Genomic DNA, 25,260 nt, shown 5'->3' on the forward strand with positions numbered 1-25,260 from the left:
GTAATATATTCGATACCTCATCCAGAAGCGCACCCTCTCGAAACCTGGACAGCGCGATTCAGAGCGCCTCTCTTGCAGACTCTGCCACTTTAGTTTGGTAAACATCTCCGTAACGCTATCACGCTTACCAAATAACCCTGTGACGAAACGCGCCGCTCTTCTTTGGATCTTCTCTCTCTCTCCTCTGTCAACCGGACCTGGTTCGGATCCCACACTGATGAGCAATACTCAAGTATAGGTCGAACGAGTGTTTTGTAAGCCACCTCCTTTGTTGATGGACTACATTTTCTAAGGACTCTCCCAATGAATCTCAACCTGGTACCCGCCTTACCAACAATTAATTTTATATGATCATTCCACTTCAAATCGTTCCGCACGCATACTCCCAGATATTTTACAGAAGTAACTGCTACCAGTGTTTGTTCCGCTATGATATAATCATACAATAAAGGATCCTTCTTTCTATGTATTCGCAATACATTACATTTGTCTATGTTAAGGGTCAGTTGCCACTCCCTGCACCAAGTGCCTACCCGCTGCAGGTCTTCCTGCATTTCGCTGCAATTTTCTAACGCTGCAAGCGGGGTTCTGTACTGGACTTGCATATTCCTTGAGGTAACCTACAATTCACAAGACTTCGTGCTAACGTGACGTCATTTTGACGTCACACGCTTCACCGAAGACGAAAAGAGGTGTCTATCGAATTTGGCGATCGTTTGGTTCACAGCATACGAGGCGAGCATGACGTTGAAAACGAAAACAGTCACCTCAAGAAGAAAGCACTGGAGGTTATGCTTTTCCTTTACCACAGGATACGTTAAGTTCGAAGTTACATCGTTTATAAATGTGCAAAGCTCCCCTTTCACGCAGACTGGGCTGCGGATAACGGAGAGATCAAAGTATTGGCAAAATTTACCTCCGAAAGGTACTTAAAAAGTTGTACTAACTGTTTTTCGTAATACGCCTTCATCAACACCGTGACACGAGTTGCTGATTAACAAGCAAAAAGACGCTGAAGCTAACCTAGCATTGAATGCAGTAACGTGTACATTCAACAGGGTTCATTAAGATAGCCCAACAAACTTAGCTTATATTTTGGAATTCTGGAAATTAGTTTCAGGAGTCGCTCTACAGTTAGAATGTATGGGTAGCCATACCAGGAAACGAATTAAAGTAACAGCTAATTTATGTTTTGTCCAACGAAATAATGCTATTCCAAAACAGGAAAACGTTGAGGATCCCTGGAAAACGCGTCGCTATTAGAAAAATTTTCAGTAATAAAATGACGAAAAACGTAGTATTGCTGGTTAAAGATGTATTTTTGAAACGTCCTCTTTGAAAAATAATGAATGGCAGTGCCGGAAAAACTCTTGCGTTATTTGATACAGGAACAGCCGAGTAAAACTCAACGTACTCAGACAGTTTTCTCTTTACTTGTTCTGATCATCACTAAACCGACACGCAATATTTTTTTGCGCAACGCAATCTGACTTTCAACAATCCCTACAAAAGAATGGCCCTGACGAACAATAACCTATACCTTTCATGAATCACTTACAGCACAAAAATCTTCGTTACTCGAAATACTGCAATATAGCGAGCGCCAATACTGCCAGCTAAATAAAGGATTCTAACTGCTGATAGGCATAGTTAGTAAATGAAAGATTTTGATAAAGAACAAACAATGTATTTACCTTAATAGCGTTCAAAAGTCAACATATATATTTGTGACATCCAGTAAAACAAATTTCCTTTTTCTGACAGACACACGACCAGATCGTCCGCTCAAATCTCTGCCATCTCTCTCTCCACATCCACCACAGCTGGCGGCTCACCTCCAAGTCAACTGCCCAACACTACACAAGCGAATAATCCAACAATGCAAACCAGCCACAGACTGCCCACAGCACAGTCAGCGATTTTCATACAGAGCACTAAATGTCATTACCAGCATGAAACCTAAACAGGCTACTTACAGTTTAACTGAAGGCGTTTGTTTGGAAACGAGTTGTCCTAAAAAGCACTAGCTCGTTAATTGTCTTTTATATACTTTCAGATGGCTCAGACTAAGTTACCTCTTAATTCTGATGCAAATTTGTCAGTCTTTTTATGCTTCTTCTTCTGAATGGTACTTTACCAGATATTCGACGTTTGAATATTTATTCGCATCAGCGTGTTCCATGCCTTAATTTGTAAATTATTTACAGTGACAACTCACACCTGAGAGAGAGAGAGAGAGAGAGAGAGAGAGAGAGAGAGAGAGAGAGAGAGAGAGAGAGAGCGAGAGAGCATGACGCGAATCACATTCATAGTGACGCTATGTATTGTAAACCACATATTTTACATAAATTTTCACTTCAATGATGTCAGATCACTGTCACTGTCAGCATCACTGTCATTTATGCCGCAAGATGAAGCAAGTTCGGCAAGTTCAAATGCTGCGTCTACTGTCGTAATTTCATATCGTCACCCTGTGTGTGGATTCGGTAGTACCATATTCTTATTTCCGGCCCGCTCGAGTCTACTACGATGGCGCTTATATATTTATATGACAGACGCACAACTGTGTACACCGTCAGAGGATGACGGCGTAAGATTACTAGTCTACCAGTGAGCATTTAAAAACGGCAGGTTGCCGAAATGAGCTGACGGTGTGGAGCAATCGACAAAGCTTGTATGACAGCCAAAGTAGGGAACGGGGCTGTCTTTCACCGTATCTTGTCATTGCTCTTCCGTCTTCCGTTATTTCATTTGCGTCATTGCTTCTTCGATGTACGACATGGGTGAAAGACAGAATTTCTGTTTCACGCTCTTTCTTATCCCACCACTCCGTTCTTGGTTCTCGATTTGTATAGTACTCTTGATTCTTGTTCACATTGTCTATTTCCCATCTTTTCCCCGCAGCTTACTCTTGCCCTGCACCATTTTACGCGTCCAACGCTTCATTTTGTTTAGCTCGGCAAGTCCTATATCTACATCTACATTTATACTCCGCAAGCCACCCAACGGTGTGTGGCGAAGGGCACTTTACGTGCCACTGTCATTACCTCCCTTTCCTGTTCCAGTCGCTTATGGTTCGTGGGAAGAACGACTGCCGGAAAGCCTCCGTGCGCACTCGAATCTCTCTAATTTTACATTCGTGATCTCCTCGGGAGGTATAAGAAGGGGGAAGCAATATATTCGATACCTCACCCAGAAACCTGGATAGCAAGCTACATCGCGATGTAGAGCGCCTCTCTTGCAGAGTCTGCCACTTTGAGATCCTACGAAGAGCCATCAAATTTTCTCGGGTGTTGCTTCAGTTTTCAAGGGTAACACACTGTCGACGTCATCTTTTCGTGACGTCACACGTCACTGTGTGTCGGAAGCCGCTCGCGTGGTATGACGCGCGGCCGTTGCGTTCTCCCACGCGGCCTCCGCCGCCGCCCCCGCCGCCGCCCCCACGCCGCCCCCGAGCTCTTTCCGGGCTGGCCGTCGCCGACAGGCGGCATAAATCTCGGCGGTCTGCGCCCGGCGTATGACTGATTTACCGCCAGAGCCCACAAAAAGAAAACCGCCCCCGCCAAGGCACCTCCCGCCCGAAATAACAAAACACAGAAGACGGCGGCGCACTCTGACGGGGGGGCGCAGGGGGCGGCACGAAAGGACGGACAGTTCCACAGAGAGAGAGAGAGAGAGAGAGAGAGAGAGAGAGCGAGAGGGGGGGGGGGAGAAGGAGACTCTCTCCCTCTCTCTTTGTGGAACTGTCCGGACACCAAATTTCCTATGAAAGAGCTGAGTGTACGGACACCAAACCGACTGGAAAACTGCCACTGAAAACACGCTATGGAAACATCTCACAGGTGACTCATTTCGTATACTTGCAAGAAACCATCCAACCCCCTGGACTGGGCACAATCTCCAACATAGAAAGAATATCAAAACTGCAAAAGGCGTACAAACTGGCTTGAAATCACTATAACGAAAGAACAACATGTCGTATGCTAAAGTACGGCATTAAAACGCCGTTGTTTTACCGGGATCCTTGTATTCGGCAGAAACCACAGTTATTAGAGGGATCACAAAGATTCGTGACAGAGAGAAATAGGAACGAAAAACTCTTAGGAAAAGCTACTGCGCTGTGCTCCGAGACAGAAGTTGGGTCAGACGACCTAAAAAATAAAAAAAATGCGCAACGAACACACACACAAAATAAAAGATAAATTTAAGAAAAGACGTCTTCAGTTGTATGGACACCTACATAGAATGGATGAAAACCGACTCACTACGGAAATTTTTAGCATCGTTAACACAGGCAAATTAATGACCAGTTCCATGACAGAAACATAAGACGACATGCAACAACTGAAAATTTAAGAAGAAGAAGAAATAGAAAACAGTTCAGAAGTAAAACCAGAAACAATAAAACTGAAGATATTGAGAGGTGGCATGAGCCCCCTCTCATATTTCTATCTTACGATTTTCCTCTCTAATTGCACACAGTGAAAAGTCGCTATTCCTTCACACGCGGACTTCCCACGCAGCGTCTCTCGTCACCCGGGTGGTCCGGTGACAGGCGGGCACCGCTGATCTGGAAAGGGTTAAGCCGACGGGTGTGAGGAAGTCGAGTGAATGCTTTGCAGACGCCGACATTGTCAAAAGACACGCCCGGAGGGGTCAGAAGTAGCGGCTGGGCTAGAGGTTCCGTTACTTCGCAGAAACTTAGCGAAAACACTTTCTGGCGGGCTACCAGCGAGGCGTGGGAATGACTTGTGTACCCAGGCAGTTGTGGCGGGAAAATTCCCGCGCTTTCTGCAAAATAGTAACTGTGATTGGCTTGCTCAGGGCATAGCTCCGTGACGTAGCAAAATCGGCGCAGAAATTGGCACCAAGAATCTCCATTGGTGGAATGGTAGTGCTCCGGCAATAGAGTGGAATTTTCTGCCGGTTTTCGAGTTGCTGATTGGAATGTTTAACCACGGCCACTGTCGTGGGGGTGGGAATGTTGTGTGTTCGGCCTGTACGGGTGCTCTAGGTAGTCGGCTCTCGCCTTTCGGTCGAGGACGTCGAAGCCACCAGCCGTCGCCTCCGGTACGCCAGATCGTGTTCTGGCAGTTAAGAAGACAGATTGGGAATGTATGTCCGCAGCACCGGCAGACAGGGATTTTCCTAGGTGATAATCAGAGCTCAGCAGAGCGCGCCTGTTCGTCTTTTTCTAACTTTGTTCTGTCTTGGGTAGCAGCAATTAATGTTGGGTTGGCTATGTGTTTTCTCTTAAGATTTGAGTTGCAAGGAATTGGCTCCACATACCACTTCGTCATAATCCTCACAATCTAGTTTAGGGACAACTTCACATTCACAGCATTTGTTTGAGTATCCAATTTGAGCCAATTTGATGTATTGTAAATGTTTCATGTGTTTTTGTTTATTATTTTGTGTTAAGTCTTAATAAATCATATTGTTATTTTGGACAGAACTTTCATTCTGTTAATCGGTAGAGCAACCTTATCATTCCTCACTATGTTAATGAAACCTTCGTTTATTTAACTTATTTATCAAATTAAATTATTGCAGGTGCCAAACTCTCTTCTACTCCACTGGCAGGGTTGATTAGAGTCAGTTCGCGTATTTTTTTTAATCCTTGTGCCACAGCAAAAGTCGGAGTTCGGAGTTAGAATAGGGGGGGGGGGGGGGGCTTAGAGCATCATTTACATATGTAGATTCTAGAAGAATTTAGTGTTAAATGCGCTGCTAGCCCCGGCACCTCGCAATGTGTCAACGAAGGAAACAACGTGGAGAGAAAGAGAAAAAAGGAAGAAAAAACAGTTTATTAATGAAGAGATTTTGGGAAGAAAAGAAAAGGAAGTAAATCTGTGACTGACCCAAGTTCACAATCTCTCCTAAAGGGAAGTAATCAAAAGTAATAGACAGGAAAAACAGCTCCATGTGTGCAGGGTGGAGATATGGAAAGAATTTAACCTACCTCAGCACAGGTCAAGTTCTTTGATGTTAAGCTGCGATCATGCACGCCACTAAAGAGACGCCACAGCTCGCAGCGTACAGCTACCGCTCCCAAAGGGCGCCACAAATCCTTCACGGTGGGGCTGTTTTCATTATGGTGTCAACTGAGGCATGTCGCGTGGATATTAATGTTAAAGTACAGGTTACCCAAGAAGAAGATCACGAAGAAGAAATATAAACTTAGGGTTTTGCCGATGACATTCTAAGTCTTTCGTGGACTGGACAAAACCTGGAAGAGGCATTGAATATAATGGATGCGATCTTGAAAAGACGTTATGAACGTCAACGTAAGTAAAACAAGGGCAATAGGCTGCAGAAGATGCTAATGTACATATTTAGGCTGGGAAATGAGACACTAAAAGTAGTAGATGATTTATTCTGTTTCGTCAGCAAAATAACTGATGATGTAATAATGAGCGATGTCGAATGATTACGAAATGCGGACTGCGTGTAGAATGAAAACAGTTTCCAAGGAAAAAAAAATTGTTAACATTGAATATAAATTTAAGTGCAAAGAAGTCTTCTTGGAAGGTATTTGTATAGTGTGTAACCTCGTATGGAACTGAAACGAGGACGATAAACAATTCAGACTAGAGGAAAAATAGCAATTTTTCAAATGCAATACCGAGGGGTGTTGATGGTTAGGTGGGTAGCTCAGATAACTGGAAATGGGGAGAAAAGAAATTAATTGCACGTGTTGACTAAAAGAAGGAGTTTACTTTAGGATACGTCCCGAGGCTGCAACGAGTCGTCGACATTTTGGCAGTGGAGGGAAGTGTGTGGAGTAAAACTTGTAAAGGGTGACCAGTGTTCAAACATAGGTAGCAGTTTCTTGTGGGTGTAGACGTAAGTTGTTACGAAGAGATGCAGAGACTTCCGCAGGATATAATACCGTCGACCCCAAATGGTCGATCCGAATATGGACTTCGTACAGGATTGAAACGGGCAACAAAGGCATTTATAAAAGAAATTCGTGGGGTTCACGCTTGCATCTGAGAGCGTGCAATAGCGGCGTGTTTAGTTTACTTCAAGCGTCAGTTTCGCTTAGAAATTTCTCCGGATGTAACTGGCGTATTGTGACGCAATCAACCCCATTCTTTCTGTGATTGTTCATGTCACTGATTGGGTAAGAAATAATAAGGGATGCCCATTTGAAATAGTTTGCGTTGAAACTAATATTCGCTTACCTTTTAGAATCTCGCATTGTATTTGCTTTGATGAGCCCCCGCCTTACATTCATACCTGTGACAGCCACCTATTGTAGTTCCAGAGATATTTGCGCTGACATGATTAAATGGACCATCCTGTATATCAACGGCCTTGCCGCAATGGTAACAACGATTCCGACCACATCACTGAAGTTGAGCGCTGTCGGGTTTTGCTAGCATCTGGGTGGGTGTCATTTAGTCTGTTTTGATATGGGCCTTATTTAAGGTTAACAACACTGTTTTGCATACTTACAGGTGAATTTCAGATTTTTCTATCTTTAATTGCTTACCTATTGTATCAACTCAGATACGTTTTTAGTGGAACATTGTACCAATATAACAGCATTCGAAAGAAGTCAAATACATTATGTAACGCTTGCTGATGTTGACGTCGTAGTTGGCTGTTGACGTGTAAGCGGTGTGGTGTCATGTCACACTTTTATGCCGAGAAATCTTGAAAGAGGACACAAATAAAAAAAGTATATGTGTCAAGTCGGCGTAAATGACGTCCTGTTTATGTTGGATGCTACGTGTTCGAAAATAGTAATGGACCTAAAACGCTTCCTTGTGGAACATCTCTTACCTGACGATGACACACAAATACTGAAACTAGACTCCGTAAATCCAAGAAGAACGACTGTGTATTTCGTACAGAAGGGAGAAGCAGGCAATATGTCTTGCAGGGTTTTGTACGCCTTCGTTCGTCACCCACGCACAGCCTTTCCGCAGGCGAGAGACGTCCCGGTCGGTATGACGCGGCCGACCCATTACGGGGACTGTAATGGGCCCGCCGGAATGGATCCCGAGCCCGCCAGAGATTAATTCGGCGCCAGATAAATTCCGAAGGGCAGCGCGCCGTCTCACTGCTTATTAATATTCCGCTGACCCGCTCCCTGTGATTTACGACCCAGCCGGCGTCTCCGCACGACAAAAGGCAACCAGCCGCCATGGCGGGCGCAGTTCCGCGTGCAAATCACAGCGCGAGCACGTTGGCGCAAGTCTCGCCTCTTCATGCTTTTACTCAAACTGTTTCTGCACTTGTCTGTCATCATCAGGCGTGAAATGTTCCACAAGCAAGTGTTTTAGGTCCATTACTATTTTCGATCACGCGTTATCCCACGTCCTGGTCTCCTTTTTTAATGTTTTCTGCCACTTACGAAGGAAGTCCTCCCTCAACAACTGTTACTTTATTCCAGTAGTTTCACAGGGACATATCGGATTTTTATTTATTAATGTTGGCTTTTGACAAGGTCGACCTTGCAGTCAACAACTATACATAGTAACTAAAAAATTTTGCTTTTAGTGCATACTCTCAGGATTATTTTACAGTTCTGTCTAGTATAATATACTATGGACATATAATAATGGCCATGATCAGGGCATGGTTCAAATGGCTCGGAGCACTATGGGACTTAACTTCTGAGGTCATCAGTCCCCTAGAACTTAGAACTACTTAAACCTAACTAACCTAAGGACATCACACACATCCATGCCCGAGGATTAGGGCATGCCCAGAAATATCTGGCACGTAGGCGTTTTCGAAATTATAATTTTTTTATGGAGGTTGTATTGTTAACTTCCTTCACGTTAAGCAATACTATGATATTTTGCTTAACAAAATTATAAAACTAAACAAGAATATTCGTTAATCTTTCAATCTTTGCAGTTTGGTCGTTTAAATTTTTAGAGGGCTACATCGCACATGAAATTTTGAAGTGTAAAAGAACAAAAAGATCATCTTTGTCACAGAAAAGGTTTAACTGGATCGTAAATGACAATATAGTTGAACTTGCACATCAGCTCACCTAATGAGTCAACTAGGCCGTCTCTGTAAATTTCTTGTTGATGTAAACTCGTGGATTCAGCTGTCATCGTAGTAAAAGTCTTTACCCCACTTTAATTTTTGTCTTATTGAACTGATGCTGTATTTTCAGCTGCTCTACATATTTGTAAAATAGATTTAGGAACTCAACTTTACTCAAAGGCGTAAGTTAGCGACCTTAATTTTTAGCATGATCGTACAGTCACTGATTGTTCTCCGAAACACCATTTTCTAAAACAGGTTTCATGGTCAGTCTTTGTTGTCCTGTAAACCATTGGACCTTACAGATCATTGGGTGAATCGCTAACTGGTTTTCGTAGCTGCTCTTATATTGTATCTCTGGTGTACAAAGGCTAAGATGTGGGGATTGGCTTTTTTTTCCTCGGTACTTGATGGACACGAAATTTTACTGCTATATTTGAACTGTGTCTCTGAACTGCTTAAGATAAATAACGATACGTTTCCTTTGGGAAAGACGCAGCAAGCTTCATTCCTGATTCTTGTCTAATTTGAACATGAGGACAATCGCCTATGGCCTCCTCGTGCACATGATGTTGAACACCAATCTCCTATTCATCCTTTCTTCTCGTTTTTCGACAGCTGGTACTTATTTTCGAGTACGAAGAGAAGTTCCAGAGACTATGCTGCAGAGCACAAATAGATTCAAACAGGGAAACAGAATAATGTTTTGATATATCTATCTCCAAATTTTACTGTTATTCGTAGCAGAATCGTAATATTTTCATAAATTTTTAAGAAGGTTCACAATTTGCGACGTCCAAAGGAAGTATTCATTATTGTTCATCTCAATGTTACACCCACCACGTTTATGGACAGCATCGCTACTATTAACGAGAAGTCCTGATCGTATACTCAGATTGTTAACTAACTTAGAACAAAACAAAAGTCCCAGGGACAGTCAGCGTGATTTATAAAAACAACTTCTTGGGCAACTATGCTCCTACGCGCGACCCTGATGCCTGCCAAAATAAATATATCAAAATATCGATCTGGTGAGGCCTTGCAGCACTCAGCCTCCTACGACGGAAGGTGGGTGCACCAGCCTACCACAGTTCGGAATACCAACTTCTGATTATTTTGCCAGAAGCCAGTGCCCTGTATCGCTGTTAGGTGTTGGATCTTCACAGGAATGATTACATGGTGTTATTGAAGTTTAGCAACAATCAGTGCACAGAGTACCACTTTAATAATTTCTTAAAAAGATCATTTGTCTTTTTCAGTGCTCAAGAATGAACGGTGGAGAAGACCTTAAATCTCGTATCGTGAGCAGGAAAGAATGATTTATTCGCCTTTCATTAATGACGTGAAATTATCTGTGTGAGCCGAGAATAAAAGTGGACCCGATACTAATGCTTGTGGTACACCTATGCCGTGAGACAGTTCCGTCGCGTATGATCCCGCGCACTTGTGGTCGAACGATACTGTGAAAGTGTACTACACAGTTCCGCAAGACAATATAGTAAATTCATTGTACGCCTGATGTCGACTGGAAGCTCAGGGTGATAAGCGGAGACATGACTTTTCCCTGGCGCAGCTAATGAGCCCCCCCTGATAAGCAGAGCGTGCAGATAAACACGAGGCCGTGTGTGGCTGGCGCAGGCGTGCGTGCGGCCGGGGGGCGTGGCCGGCCGTGACGTCACCGCGAGGCCCCGCCCACCGGCGCCTTCCCGCTCGGGCCAGACTTCCGGCCGCCGCTGTGTCTGCACGGTAGTAGTCCAGCGCAACGTCGTACCCGCTACAAAAGTACTGCCTTTGTCTGTCTTCAGAAGTGTTTCGAACACTTCTCAGGAAATAACCCTGCAGATCGTTGGCTCAGCTGCTATAGTCGCTTTTATCATGGTGTTGTGTGACACTCTAAGGAATGAAGATATTAATATAACTTTATGACGAAACTACGAGGTCACGTAATTGTGTTGAAGTGCGATATTTTCTCGAACGGATAAGCATATCGCCAATGCTATCTTCGCAATGTACAACATTTACACGGAAGGGCCAAAGAAACTGGTACACCTGCCTAATATCAGAAGTGCCTCAACACGATATGGTATGAACTCGACTAATGTCTGAAGTAGTGCTGGAGGCAATTGACACCAAGAACTCTGCAGGGCTGTCCAAAAATCCGTAAGAGTAAGAGGGTGTCGAACAGCACATTGCAAGGCAGCCCAGATATGCTCAATAAGATTCATTTGTGAGGAGTTTGGTGGCCTGCGGAAGAATGTCGGTTCAAAAATGGTTCAAATCGCTCTGAGCACTTCTGAGGTCATCATTCGCCTAGAACTTAGAACTACTTAAACCTAACGAACCTAAGGACATCACACACATCCATGCCCGAGGCAGTATTCGAACCTGCGACCGTAGCGGTCGCTCGGTTCCAGACTGTAGCGCTTAGAACCGCACGGCCACTGCGGCCGGCTAGAATGTCAGTAGCTACTGACAAAATTACTCGTGCATATGATGTTATTTATGTATATTTGACGATGCTGGTGCTGATTTTGCATTTAACATTTGCCGTTGCCACTGTGGCTGCAGTACATTAGGACTTTGTTTTATAGACCGAAACCGGTAATCTGTTAACAAAAAGTTTGTGACCATAGACGTAAATTAAAGGAAACTTATTGCATCATATTTGCTTGAAATCGTCCAGCGGTCTAGGAGGAGATGTGGAATATACATACATACAGCACATTCGAATATATATTTTCATAATATGTATGGATATTTTTTTTGCTTAATCTTAATCATTCAGTAAAATGGAGTGTTAGAAAGTTACTGTACGTAATTTCACTTCTCTTTCCGGCTTCTAAATTAATTTCGTTGCTATAGCAGAGACATATTTTGCTTTGGCCGTACACTGTATACATCAGCTCTGTATTAACGTCTTCACCACTCCAACACCTTTGAAACTATTTTTTTTGTCACTCTTGCTAAACTGGGCCACGTTTTGTAAATTTGAGCATGTATGCTGCATAAAACATATGATGGTGTGCGCTAAAGCAGTTTCCAGGAAATTAAACACCACTCACGTAGTTCAAATGGTTCAAATGGCTGTAAGCACTAAGGGACTTAACATCTGAGGTCATCAGTCCCCTAGACTTAGAACTACTTAAACCTAACCAACCCAAGGACTTCACACACATCCATGCCCGAGGCAGGATTCGAACCTGCGACCGTAGCGGTCGCTCGGTTCCAGACTGTAGCGCTTAGAACCGCACGGCCACTGCGGCCGGCTAGAATGTCAGTAGCTACTGACAGAATTACTCGTGCATATGATGTTATTTATGTATATTTGACGATGCTGGTGCTGATTTTGCATTTAACATTTGCCGTTGCCACTGTGGCTGCAGTACATTAGGACTTTGTTTTATAGTCCGAAACCGGTAATCTGTTAACAAAAAGTTTGTGACCATAGACGTAAATTAAAGGAAACTTATTGCATCATATTTGCTTGAAATCGTCCAGCGGTCTAGGAGGAGATGTGGAATATACATACATACAGCACATTCGAATATATATTTTCATAATATGTATGGATATTTTTTTTTGCTTAATCTTAATCATTCAGTAAAATGGAGTGTTAGAAAGTTACTGTACGTATTTTTCTTCTCTTTCCGACTTCTAAATTAATTTCGTTGCTATAGCAGAGACATATTTTGCTTTGGCCGTACACTGTATACATCAGCTCTGTATTAACGTCTTCACCACTCCAACACCTTTGAAACTATTTTTTTTTGTCACTCTTGCTAAACTGGGCCACGTTTTGTAAATTTGAGCATGTATGCTGCATAAAACATATGATGGTGTGCGCTAAAGCAGTTTCCAGGAAATTAAACACCACTCACGTAGTTCAAATGGTTCAAATGGCTGTAAGCACTAAGGGACTTAACATCTGAGGTCATCAGTCCCCTAGACTTAGAACTACTTAAACCTAACCAACCCAAGGACTTCACACACATCCATGCCCGGAGCAGGATTAGAACGTACGACCGTAGCAGCAGCTCGGTTCCGGACTGAAGCGCCTGGACCTGCTCGGCCACACCGGCCGGCTCCACTCACGTAGTGTACGTACCAAAATGAGTTCACTTTAAAATGCAGAAGTCAAATACGAAATGAATTCTTCGCACAGAAATGTACACTATGTATGGTTTCACCACATTTGAGTTTTATTCACTTTAAAATCATTTCATTAATGTTCAAATGGCTCTGAGCACTGAGGGACTTAACATCTGATGTCAACAGTCCCCTCGAACGTGTAAGTAATTAAACCTAACTAACCTAAGGACATCACACACATCCATGACCGCGGCAGGATTCGAGCCTGCGACCGTAGCAGTTGCGCGGTTCCGGACTGAAAATGTTTCTGTGAAGGTCAAATGGGGAAAATCTCCCGTATATTAACGGAAATATGAACGGAAAAACTTCTTGTTCAGCTTAGTGCACCAAACCAGTAACGAGTACAAAACGAATCCCCAGCGGGAAAGTAAGGAAATCTATGAGAGCCGTTTGAAGATGGATTTGCAGTAAATCCGAAACCGGTAATGATATGATTTAAATAAAATTTTTTTAAACCGCAGCTCTTTCCATATTTAGGTAGTCTCTGTGCTTGACTAGGACACTCCGACTATCCGTGGATGTGTGCTGTTTCGCACGGAGGAGGTCTCCAGGGTCTAAGACACGTAAAGTGAGAGTACGGGTCGTGTCTCTCCATTCCACGCACGACCCCACCGGTCCGCGGCCCGTTATGATACTTGAGCAGCTGTAGCTGTGAGTTTACCTGTGTGTGAGTGTGATTACCCCGCGCCGCAGTAAATTATACGGCCGGTCGGGTCGGTTGTGCGCATGCGCCCACTGCTCGCTGGCTGCGCGGAAGGACGCGCCAGATCCTTATCCTCTTCCTCATCCTGGGGGCGGGACCCCAGCTCTGTTCCGCCAACCTGCGCCTCTCTCGTACACACGTCCACTCGTACGCTCTTAGTTTCGTTTATGTTCACCCGCTCATTCTGCCTCGTTATGTAGGGTAGATGCTGCTTGTGGCTGTAAACAAACCTTGAGGCTTCCAAGAATGTTTTCTGTTGTTCTTAAGTTGCTAGCAGCTCAGTGCGTAGCGTACAAGTCCTTTAATCGTGATGTCCCTGTTTCGAATCGTACTAACAGCATTTTTTCTTTTATTTAAACCCTATGTTTATTACCAAATGTAAATGCTAATTAGCCGGCCGCTGTGGCCTAGCGGTTCTAGGCACTTCAGTCCGGAACCACGCTGCTGCTACGGTCGCAGGTTCGAATCCTGCCTCGGGCATGGATGTGTGTGATGTCCTTAGGTTAGTTAGGTTTAAGTAGTTCTAAGTTCTAGCGGACTGATGACCTCAGATGTTAAGTACCGTAGTGCTTAGAGCCATAAACACTAATTAACGAATTTTGGATGATAATATATTTTATTTTAAACTACTGATCGTAAGAAAATGAGTGTAAAACTTGGTACCAAAAAGCGAAACAGGAAACAGAAAATATAGTTTTTTATTTCGAGACTTTGTACAATATTATTGATGTACAGTATGCAGTTTTTTAATCTGACAATATGGTATTCCGGTGGTCAGGAAGTCGGCACATTAGCGCGCTCGGTAGTCTGGGAGGGTAAGTCTATTCTCATTAGTAATTGCTAATGAACCGTAAAGAGATGTTGCTAGATAAGTGTGACCGACTATTTGTTAATTAACAACTCCATTTGACAATAAAGGTCGCGTCATACGGAATTTTAAAAGTGTACCTATACAGAGAAAACCTATAAGTCGATCTCGACGCCTGTAGACAAGCATCTGCTTGACACCCGTCTGATTCGAGATGCCTACCTGCAGATGTCTAGAACTACTTCATAGATTTTCACTGTACAGGTACACTTTTAAACTTTTAAAATTTCCAGTAAAGCTGAGCGGGTGCCATTGAGGTTGTTGAGGTATTGGGGGGGGGGGGGTGTTATAGGGACTCTTGTTGTTTCATCCACTCGTGTATCGAAGTTGCAACCCCCACCCCCATGCCGATCACGTCATAAGGGGATGCGAAACAAGAGGGATCAAAAAGCATAAACACCCTATTTTTATTCTGATCGCGTTTACAGGTCATCACGTGATGTTGAACACAATATAGAGGATCCAACCTGCACACTAGATCAAAAATTGCTCTCGCCTTGCGTTCACTTTCAGTAGGGGTGCAGAGGAGAGTTGAAACGTCTCGGAGGGTCAAAGGTAGCTAAGAACGTTTTCCTGTTATTCATCACACTGCGAACTGTCGTCTTCGAACACGAAATGTGAGGGAATCAGTACCACAAGGAAATTTTTTTTTTTTTTAAATTTGTGGTAAGTTCCTGTGGGACCAGACAGCTGATATAATCGGTCCGTAGGCTTACACACTATTTAATGTAACTTAAACTAATTTACACTAAGGATGACACACACATCCATGACCGAGGGAGGACTCGAACCTCCGACGGGGCGACGAGAAGAGCCGCGCGAACCGTGGCAAAGCGCCTGAGACCGCGCGGCTATCCCGCGCGGCAATACCACGAGAAAGGGAGTGTTTCATTAACACCCTTTAAGGCACCCCCTGAGCAGCGGTGTATCTGAAACGTTTTCCTCGCCCGCCTATAAGAAAACTGCGTGGTTTCAACGCCAGGGACCACGATCCTCACCCCAGTGGCAGTGGCAGTTGACCCCAAATAATGAAAAGTGTGAGGTCATCCATCCACATGAGTGCTAAAAGTAACTCGTTAAATTTCGGTTACACGATAAATCCTTCTAATGTAAAAGCCGTAAATTCAACTAAATATCAAAAAATGTTCAAATGTGTGTGAAATCTTATAGGTCATCAGTCCCTAAGCTTACACACTACTTAACCTAAATTATCCTAAGGACAAACACACACACCCATACCCGAGGGAGGGCTCGAACCTCCGCCGGGACCAGCCGCACAGTTCACGACTGCAGCGCCAAGACCGCTCGGCTAATCCCGCGTGGCTAAATATCAAGGTATTACAATTACGAACAACTTAAATTGGAAGGAACACATAGAAAATGTGGGGAAAGCTAACGAAAGACTGCGTTTTATTGGCAGGACATTTAGAAAATATAACAGACCTACTAAGGAGACTGCCTACACTACGCTTGTCCGTACTCTTTTACAATACTGCTGCGGGGTGTGGGATCCATACCAGATTGGACTGACGGAGTTCATCGAGAAAGTTCAAAGGAAAGCAGCACGTTTTGTATTAACGCGAAATATGGGAGAGAGTGTCACAGAAATGATACGGGATTTGGGCTGGAAATCGTTAAAAGAAAGCCGTTTTTCGTTGCGACGAAATCTTCTCACGAAATTCCAATCACCAAGTTTCTCCTCCGAACGCGAAAATATTTTGTTGACACCGACCTAAAAGGGAGGAACGATCACCACGATAAAATAAGGGAAATCAGAGCTCGTACGGAAATATACAGGTGTTCATTCTTTCCGCGCGATATGTGAGATTGGAATAATAGAGAATTGTGAAGGTGGTTCGATGAACCTTCTGCCACACACTTGAATGTCATTTGCACAGTATCCATGTAGATGTATATGTAGAGGCGACAAAATAAGGGGTGAAATGTGGTTAAGAAGGGGTATGACAATGTTAGGTGATACATCCACGGTGACGTTGGGCAGAATTGTGGTGAAATTTGGTGGCAGCGCCACATCTTTAATCCGCATTAAAGGCATCAGCTTCTGAGCTCTGGCCTTTTTTCTCGTGTATGGACAAGTTTCTGTTTGGAGCGCCGTCGAGTCCATGGTGACGCTCGGCGCCACCATTTTGCACACTGCAGAGGAAGTTTGTAGACACCTGTGCCCAATTTCAAACTTCTGCGTCGCAACGGGAGTCAATTTACAGGTTTGGAAAAAGCGATCCTTTAACTGCGCCGCACAGTGTATTTTCTTATTTGAGTGTGCATTATGGGAAGTCTACGACGACATGATTCACGTTATTGCTGTATGGAGGTGTTACGCAGTTCGTTGTTCTGTCGTTCGCCTCTGCTACCGCGGCGTGAAGTCTAGACGATTATATACCCGTGTCCTGTCTGCAGCGTTATTAAACGGAAATGAGGAACAAAACCAGACTAGACCCATTAACGGCGACGACTGCTAAAAGTTCTTTCGTCCAGATGGCGGCTGTAGATTACCTCTGCAACGGACGCAGGTTGGCGGCGCTTCCATTGCGCGCTCGGAAAAGGAGAAATGTTTCAGATATCAGTTGGCGTGGCGCGGGGAGTGCGTAGCAGGTGGCATCCGCTTACAAGGCGGTCGCTACGTAAATTGGAAGTAATGGAGGCGGCGGTGACATCAGACGGCCGGTGTATGGTGCACGGCCACACACGGCCCCGTCCGCTTCCGGTAGGCGAGGACACGGCGTTCGTTGCCTCGCACCTGCAGGCGGCTATATGATTACCCGCCTTCCAAGTCAGCCAAGTATGTCGAATGCTCATTGCTCATATCTATTCGTAGGTAGAGTGACCTATCAGCTTCCCATCCTGCATCTGTACTACTAAGGTCATCATAGGGCGTGTGGCAGAGGGTACTTCATATGTAAATGTAAACTCCGTCCACAGCCCTGGTACGACCGACCGCCATGTCGTCCTCTGCCAGTGGCGTCACAACCCTGGAACCGACCGACCGCCATGTCGTCCTTTGCCAGTGGCGTCATTGAATAAGGAATGGGCGGCGTGGGGTCAGCACACGGCTCTCCAGGCCGTTGCCAGTTTCGTGACCTGGAGCCAGTATTACACGGGCATGTAGCTGATCAGTTGGCTTCATGAGGCTGAGTGTGCCGCCTTCTAGCTTTTCCAGCAAGGGAAAATCTCTGGCAGTACCAGGAATAGAACATGGATCGCCGCTTGGCAGTCAGTTACACTGATCATTCAGCTATAGAGGCGGATAGAGAGTACGCCCTTATTTGCTGTCCCATTCGCGAATACTGTGGTTAGAACGACACCGTGCTGTTGCTGTAGTCTCCAGTCCGAAGACTCGTTTGATGCAACACTCTGCACTGGTCTCCCTCGTGCAAGGCTCATCATCTCTTCCTCATAGCCGGCCGGGGTGGCCGAGCGGTTCTAGGCGCTACAGTCTGGAACCGCGCGACCACTACGGTCGCAGGTTCGAATCCTGCCTCGGGCAGGGATGTGTGTGATGTCCTTAGGTTAGTTAGGTTTAAGTAGTTCTAAGTTCTAGGGAACTGATGACCTCAGCAGTTAAGTCCCATAGTGCTCAGAGCCATTTGAACCATTTCTTCCTCATAACTGCAGCCAAAATCCATTGAACGATCTTTCTGAAGTCAAAGCATGGTTATTGTCTGCAACCCCTCACACCATCTTCCCTTCCGTTATCTAATAGCCGATTCCTGATGACTCGTGAAGTGTCCTGTCAAGAGCCATAAATTTCCTTTTCCCCACATCAGTTCAGTGCCTCCTCATCACTTAGTCAACATAGTAATCTACTCGTCTTTTTAACGACTTTTCTTATGTCTTGTCCACACTTTTATTTTTCCGAGAAGCTTCCGCGTCTCGACTTTCCGTCATTTTAAAAGGCAGTGTTATGTCAGTTGTATAAAATTATTCATTAGATACAGTGTATCGCGACAACATTCTCAGTCACGAGACAAGTGATGTGATTCATTGTGTCTAATGAACTTATATGACTGACATAACACTGCGTTTGGAAATGACGGAAAGTCGATGACAAAAACCACCAATCTATCATAGTTCAGGAGATATTACGATGTCGTAAACAATGACATGCGTGAAAAACCTCTGTGTCATGTATGACGTTTAAGTTTATTACTTCTGTGCTACTCACTCTATCGGTAATAAATTTCACATGCAGTATTCACATGTAGTGCTGAATGTACCCACACAAATATATCACTTTACGACTCATAGTTCAAGAGATACGATGTCGTAGCCGGCCACTGTGGCCGAACGGTTCTCGGCGCTGCAGTCCGGAGCCGCGCTGCTGCTACTGTCGCAGGTTCGAATCCTGCCTAGGGCATGGATGTGTGTGATGGCCTTAGGTTAGTCAGGTTTACGTAGTTCTAAGTTCTAGGGGACTGATGACCTCAGATGTTAAGTCCCATAGTGCTCAGAGCCATTTGAACCTAAATCGCTTCAGGAAAATGCCGGGATGGTTCCTTTGAAAGGACACGGCCGACTTCCTTCCCCATCCTCCCTAATCCAATGAGACAGATGACCTCGCTGTTTGGTCTCATCACCCGAATCAACCATCCAAGTTAATTTTTTATTTTTTTTTCTAATAGAAAAATGTCAAAACGAGTATCCGGGCAATGTCAGGTTTGTCAACTAGTAATGGATGCAAGATGCAGCCGGCGAGGTAATTCAGCGTGTACCGTGAGGGGACGGACCCTCCTCTGTAATAAAAAACTGAGTTCTCGTCGATGGAATGTGAAAGGTGTTGTGCGACATCCGCACAGAACCAACGGCGAAAAACAATGAAGAAACAGATGGAAATAAAGAAAGACAAGGAAAGGTGATAAAGCACGCTTTTGGAGAGCGAAAGGTCGCGGGATCGAATCCTAGTCAGACAACGAATACTCTTTCATTCTGTTTGTAAGCTAGCTTTCATCTCTAATTGGTCCGAAGATTCGCACGTGGTTCGGATTTTACGTCAAACTGTGTGTGCCATTTCTTCCGTAATATAATAGTGGTAGGTTATGGACACGTAAGTCGCCCAAGTGGCGTCTATGTTGAAACACACGAAATTATCGTAGGTGGATGGAAGTAACTTACGTGAGGATTGTAGTCCTGAGACGGCCAGGCAGGAAGTCGAAGAACCGGCGCACGTATTCGGCAAGTGAGGCGCGCTCGCGATACGGGAAGTGCGTAACTTCGTCCACGAAAACCTAATACTGACTGCCGCATCGAGGGCGCGAGCCGGAAAACGGAGCGAAGCGGACAAAAAAAAAAAAAAAAAAAAAAAATGCCCGACTTTGGGTTTTACAGCGCGATGTGGAGTCCCTTGTCCCCGTGTAACGGTGCTAACGTCCGGCCGGGCCGTTGTGTTTGGACAGCGAGGAAGACCACCCCCGCAGAGGGACCCCCTCGCCTCGCGCCGCAGTCGTAAAAGAACCCAGGCCGTCCTTTGTCTCCTTAAAAGAACGGCCGCGGTTTTACGGCGCGCGCTGCTCGTGTAAGGATTCCTCGGCCGCGAGTCAAGGCTGCGAGGCCGACCGCGCGCTGTCCTGTTTGTTTATCGACGGTTCGACGCCCAGATGCCCGCCACACAGCCGCTACCACAACCCCGCGGCTCAAGTCGTCGGCACACGGACTGTGCTTTCGAACGTCATACAGGGTGGCGCACGAAATGTGTTACCATTTTGTTTTTGAATATAAACTTTACTGTCAATATAATCTGAAAGGCACGTATACTATAATGAAGATCAGTCCATGGAGATTTGTTATAACTGAGCACATGGACTGTTGGGGGGCCAATTTTGTCCGTCATTGAGCGACCTGGAAACCTGAGTGAAATGATCCGCGTGTCGAATGCTCGTGTAAAAACTCCAACACAGTGTATGCAGTATGTGGCCTTGCTCCATCTTGCGTGTCAAAGGGCAAGGCAGTAGCAAGAAGCTGTGGAATGAAGCTATTACGAAGCATGCTCAAATATCGCTCGCTGTTCACAGTTTCTTCAAATAAAAAGGGTCCAGTAAGTCCGTGACTGGAAATTGCTGCCCACGCTGTAATCCTCGGAGCACAATGTTGTCTTTCATGAAGTACTTGTGGGTTTTCAGTGGCCCAAAAGCGTACATTTTGTTTGTTAACCACACCGTCTAAATGAAAATGCGGCTCGTCTGAAAACCAAACGTTGTCGAGAGTTTCTTCGCTATCCTCCGCCGACTGAGCAGTCTCTGCTGCTTGTGTTCTTCAGTGAGCTTCTGTGCACAGGTCATCTTGTATGGGTACATATGGGGGTTACTTTTAAGAATGCGTTGAACGGAGCATCTGGATATTCCCAGTTGCACTGCTGCCTTTCTACACGATTTCCCGGGACTTCTCTGTACAGCAACTCGTACCGCTTCAATATTCTCCGGCGGACAAGCAGGCTTAGGCCGAGGTCGCTTCGCTTCCAATACTGTTCCTTCCTGTGCAAATTTATCGTACAACCTGTGGATGGTCTTCTTGCAACGGACCCATCGTGTGTTAAACTGTTGTCGAAAACGCCTCTGAGCCACAATAAGGCTTTGCGTTTCATGAAAAAGTAACACAATTGCCGTTCGTTGCTGTGTCGTCAGTCTTCCATTGTCAGCCATTGCTGCTTACCAGTCTCCTAGCGGCAGTATCGTGAATTACACGTCATTTCGTAACTCGTTTGTTTTTTCCAAGCTCTGCTGATACTGCTGTAGAGATCTCAGCGGGATATCTAATGTGCGTCGTAAATTGTGGAAGAAACAATTGGTAAGACATTTCGTGCGCCACCCTGTAGTTGAGCGTGCCGAGTTCAGCGTGCTGCCGGAAGCTCAGAAACGGTGCGACCTGTGCACACGTGGCGTGGGCCAAAACGTGGTATACGCGATCGCAGCCACGCTCCAGCGGCAGTTGTCGGCTGTATCTGGATCGGATATCACACAGTTTGTATACGAAATGGACGGGCGTAAAATTACTGCGTTAGCTCCATTAAAACGCACATTTCTTCCTTTGTCTATATACTAGTCACGTTGTTCTGTCTTCTTTTTATTTCATGATTACCGGTTTCGGCGAAACTGAAGCCACTATCAACGGATCTAGGGAGGACAGAAAACACTGTAAAAGTGGGCTAGGACTCCACTTATATAACATGTATACATATAAATTTAGTTACGTACCTTAGGACACATACAGATTACAGCATCAAGGCAAACTTGTATGTGTCCTAAGGTACGTAACTAAGTTTATATGTATACATGTTATATAAGTGGAGTCCGAGCTCACTTTTATAGTGTTTTCTGTCCTCCGTAGATCCGATGATGGTGGCTTTAGTTACGCCGAAATAAATGGAATAAAAATAACTCCTGCGATCTTGGCTACCAGTTCATTATCTTACAACCATCTAGATCGCTCCCACATGAGTACAATGTGCTCCCTACAAAACATTAAAGAAAGCACAATGTCCAGTCACATCGGTTTATAAAATTTTAACAGTGCGTTACACACTGACAATATTCCGCCACATTCTCACTTTTTAATAAAATCCTAAGGTTATTCTTACTTGATCACTGTTCCCATTCAATAGCACAACTTTTACTGCAACATGTAATATATAGAACCTGAAACAAGAAAATGCAAAGTATCTTATTAGAAGTAGTGCAACATGTCATGTAAATAAAGACAATGGAACAAACTCACTCTTCACAAGCAGCACATTCATATTTGCGAAACATCGAATATTGTCGAATAAATTTCAACTAATCAGAAAGTATCAGAACGTATTAGAAAACGCGGACGTTAGTAAAAAAAAAAGTTTGGATCTAGTGAGACGCGAACTAGCAACACATCGCCTCTCATCCGATATTTCTGCATCTCCAATCATTGCACTGCACCGACCATGAACGAGTTATAACTGTAACTCGCATCTTACCACCTGTAAGTTTTGTAAGTAGGCTGTCTAGGTTTTTATGTTGGTAACGCCACGTAGCGCTCTGTATGAAAATCACCGACTGCCCTGTGTTCAATCTGTGGCTGGTTTGCATTGTTGGAATATTTGCTATTGTAGTGTTGGGCAGTTGGATGTGAACAGCGCGTAGCGCTGCGCAGTTGGAGGTGAGCCGCCAGCAGTGGTGGATGTGGGAAGAGAGATGGCAGAGTTTTGAAAGCGGACAATCTGGACGTATGTCCATCAGAAAGAGTAAATTTGTAAGACTGGATGTCATGAATTGATATATATATTACGACTTCTGAACACTTAAGGTAAATACATTTTTTGTTCTCTATCAAAATCTTTCATTTGCTAAGTATGCCTATCAGTAGTTAGTGTCTTCAGTAGTTAGAATCTTTTACTTAGCTGACAGTATTGGCGCTCGCTGTATTGCAGTAGTTCGAGTAATGAAGATTTTTGTGAGGTAAGTGATTCATGAAAGGTATAGGTTATTGTTAGTCACGGCCATTCTTTTGTAGGGATTATTGAAAGTCAGATTGCGTTGCGCTAAAAATATTGTGTCAATTTAGTGATGATCAGAATAAGTAAAGAGAGAAATGTCTGAGTACGTCCAGTTTTACTCAGCTGTTTGAAAATCAAATAACATAAGAGGTTTACCAGCACTGTCATTCATAAATTTTTCTAAGGGGAAGTATCAGCATTAATCATAAATATGTTAATAAGTAACGTTTAATTATAACAAATTGTACCAAGACCAATGCGTTTTTGGTCGATCCTCAAGGTGCCATAGCCTTCAAATGGCATAGGTTCAGAATATACAAGTTACATTAATTCTTTAACCCCTAATACGACGTTTCTTGTCATTTTCTTAGACTGAAGTGGTTCTAAGCACTATGGGACTTACCATCTGAGGTCATCAGTCCCCTAGACCCAAGGACATCACACACATCCATGCCGGAGGCAGGATTCGAACCTGCGACCGTAGCAGCAGCGCAGTTCGGGTCTGAAGCGCCTAGAACCGCTCGGCCACAACGGCCAGCCATTTTCTTAGAACGCGTCGTACAATTAACTACGGGTTTTTGAGAAATCCTCCTTTTGATAGCGCTTAGAAACGGCGTACATACATACATACGCTTTTCAACTGAAAGCCATATGACGTCTTGCGGGACTGTACTCAAGAGATGTGGTTTACATGCGACGTAGATGCCGTCCTTCCATCTCATTGGTCCACGTTCAGACGCACGTTCATAATAGCTGACGTTCCAGGTATTGCTGTGGATGTTCGGGAAGGCACTCTAACATGCATTTTCCACAGTATAATCTAAGAAACTAGGCACGCTCAATTTGCGAATGCACGGTCCGTGTGTAGTGGGCTTTACGCTGTTCCCTGTGCGTTGGAGGTAATGGTTTGGTGGTATAACTACTTACCATCTTTAATGTCCTTGAGAAGTTGCTATTAACATTATATTAATAAGTATTTTGGAGTACGACTGTCTCTATGCAATTGATTAAATGCAGTATGTGTTTTGCTGCATGTGGTTCGCCTCAATTTATTAGCGCGTCATCAGTGACTATGTCTATTGGTATTACTGTACATGTACTCATGTTGTCCTGCTGGTAAGCTGTTGTTTTGCCTGTACCACTAAATACAGTTTTCAGTAAAGGACACAAAATGGATTCATACTCTTCCACCGTGTTAACATGTTTACTGTCGAATGCATTTTGTGATGTCTAAGGTCAAACGTCATATTTGTGTGTGGTGAACGTATAGATGTCGGATGTATGACACTAAGAACTCTACATTTGTATTTTGTGTAAGTCTTCTTTAACAGAAAGGTTCATTTGCTCATTAAAAAGCTACATTAGACACGATCCTATTGGAGTATGTATTCCCTTGCCTGCCTGCGGTTTGAGAAATCTAACGTAATCGGTTGTTGAGGGACCTACAGTTTCAATGGAACAGGAGCCATGGTGCATCATGGTAGTTCTTAGGTGTAGAAAATACTGCTCGTGTTAAAGTAGGCTCAACTGTCAAAAAAATCTTTGAAGCAATAGTGTGTGTAAGATGGGGAGCTTGATACTCACTCATTTCTACTTACCTTTCGTTTTGCGTTCTTCAGATATGCTTTTTCTCTTAGTCGTTTAAGAAACTTACCTCGACTTGCCTGCTAATGGTGGTGTACTAGTTATAGTTGCAGCTTGAACGGCAGGTCTGCACATAAACACCTAGGCACTTATCTTGACTTAATGTAATCTCAGGCGAATATTCAAGGTCAGCTACATGTGATTGTGATTTAAGAATTGAACGAAAAAGTGTAGTGTTTTATCCCTCGTGATGTTCGTGCGCTGTATATCAGCGCACTGCTGTTTTATAAATACTGTGTCTACAATGAAATCGAATATCGAAAACGTGTGCCGCTCAGAGAATCTGTGAAGGTTATCATTACACAAGTGTGTTCGCACCTGATCTGAGCGACTGAAACTCGCACAATTATTCACTGTGAAAGTAAATATTTCTCAGATTACTCTTTTCGATATTTTTATCTTGTAATT

At 44.2% G+C, this 25,260-nt stretch overlaps 1 protein-coding gene across 1 annotated transcript in view; it reads right to left on the reverse strand.

The window, feature by feature from the left end:
- Positions 1–3,328: 3,328 nt before the first annotated feature.
- LOC124552295 (zinc finger protein AEBP2-like) overlaps positions 3,329–25,260 on the reverse strand; it is a 77,115-nt gene continuing 55,183 nt past the window's right edge. Inside the window, exon 4 of the mRNA XM_047126571.1 lies at positions 3,329–3,504. Within this exon, the coding sequence (XP_046982527.1) occupies positions 3,329–3,504 (176 nt within the window). The remainder of the gene's footprint in view (positions 3,505–25,260) is intronic.

Source organism: Schistocerca americana, chromosome 10, assembly GCF_021461395.2.
Source record: "Schistocerca americana isolate TAMUIC-IGC-003095 chromosome 10, iqSchAmer2.1, whole genome shotgun sequence".
NCBI classification, from domain to species: Eukaryota; Metazoa; Arthropoda; class Insecta; order Orthoptera; family Acrididae; genus Schistocerca; species Schistocerca americana.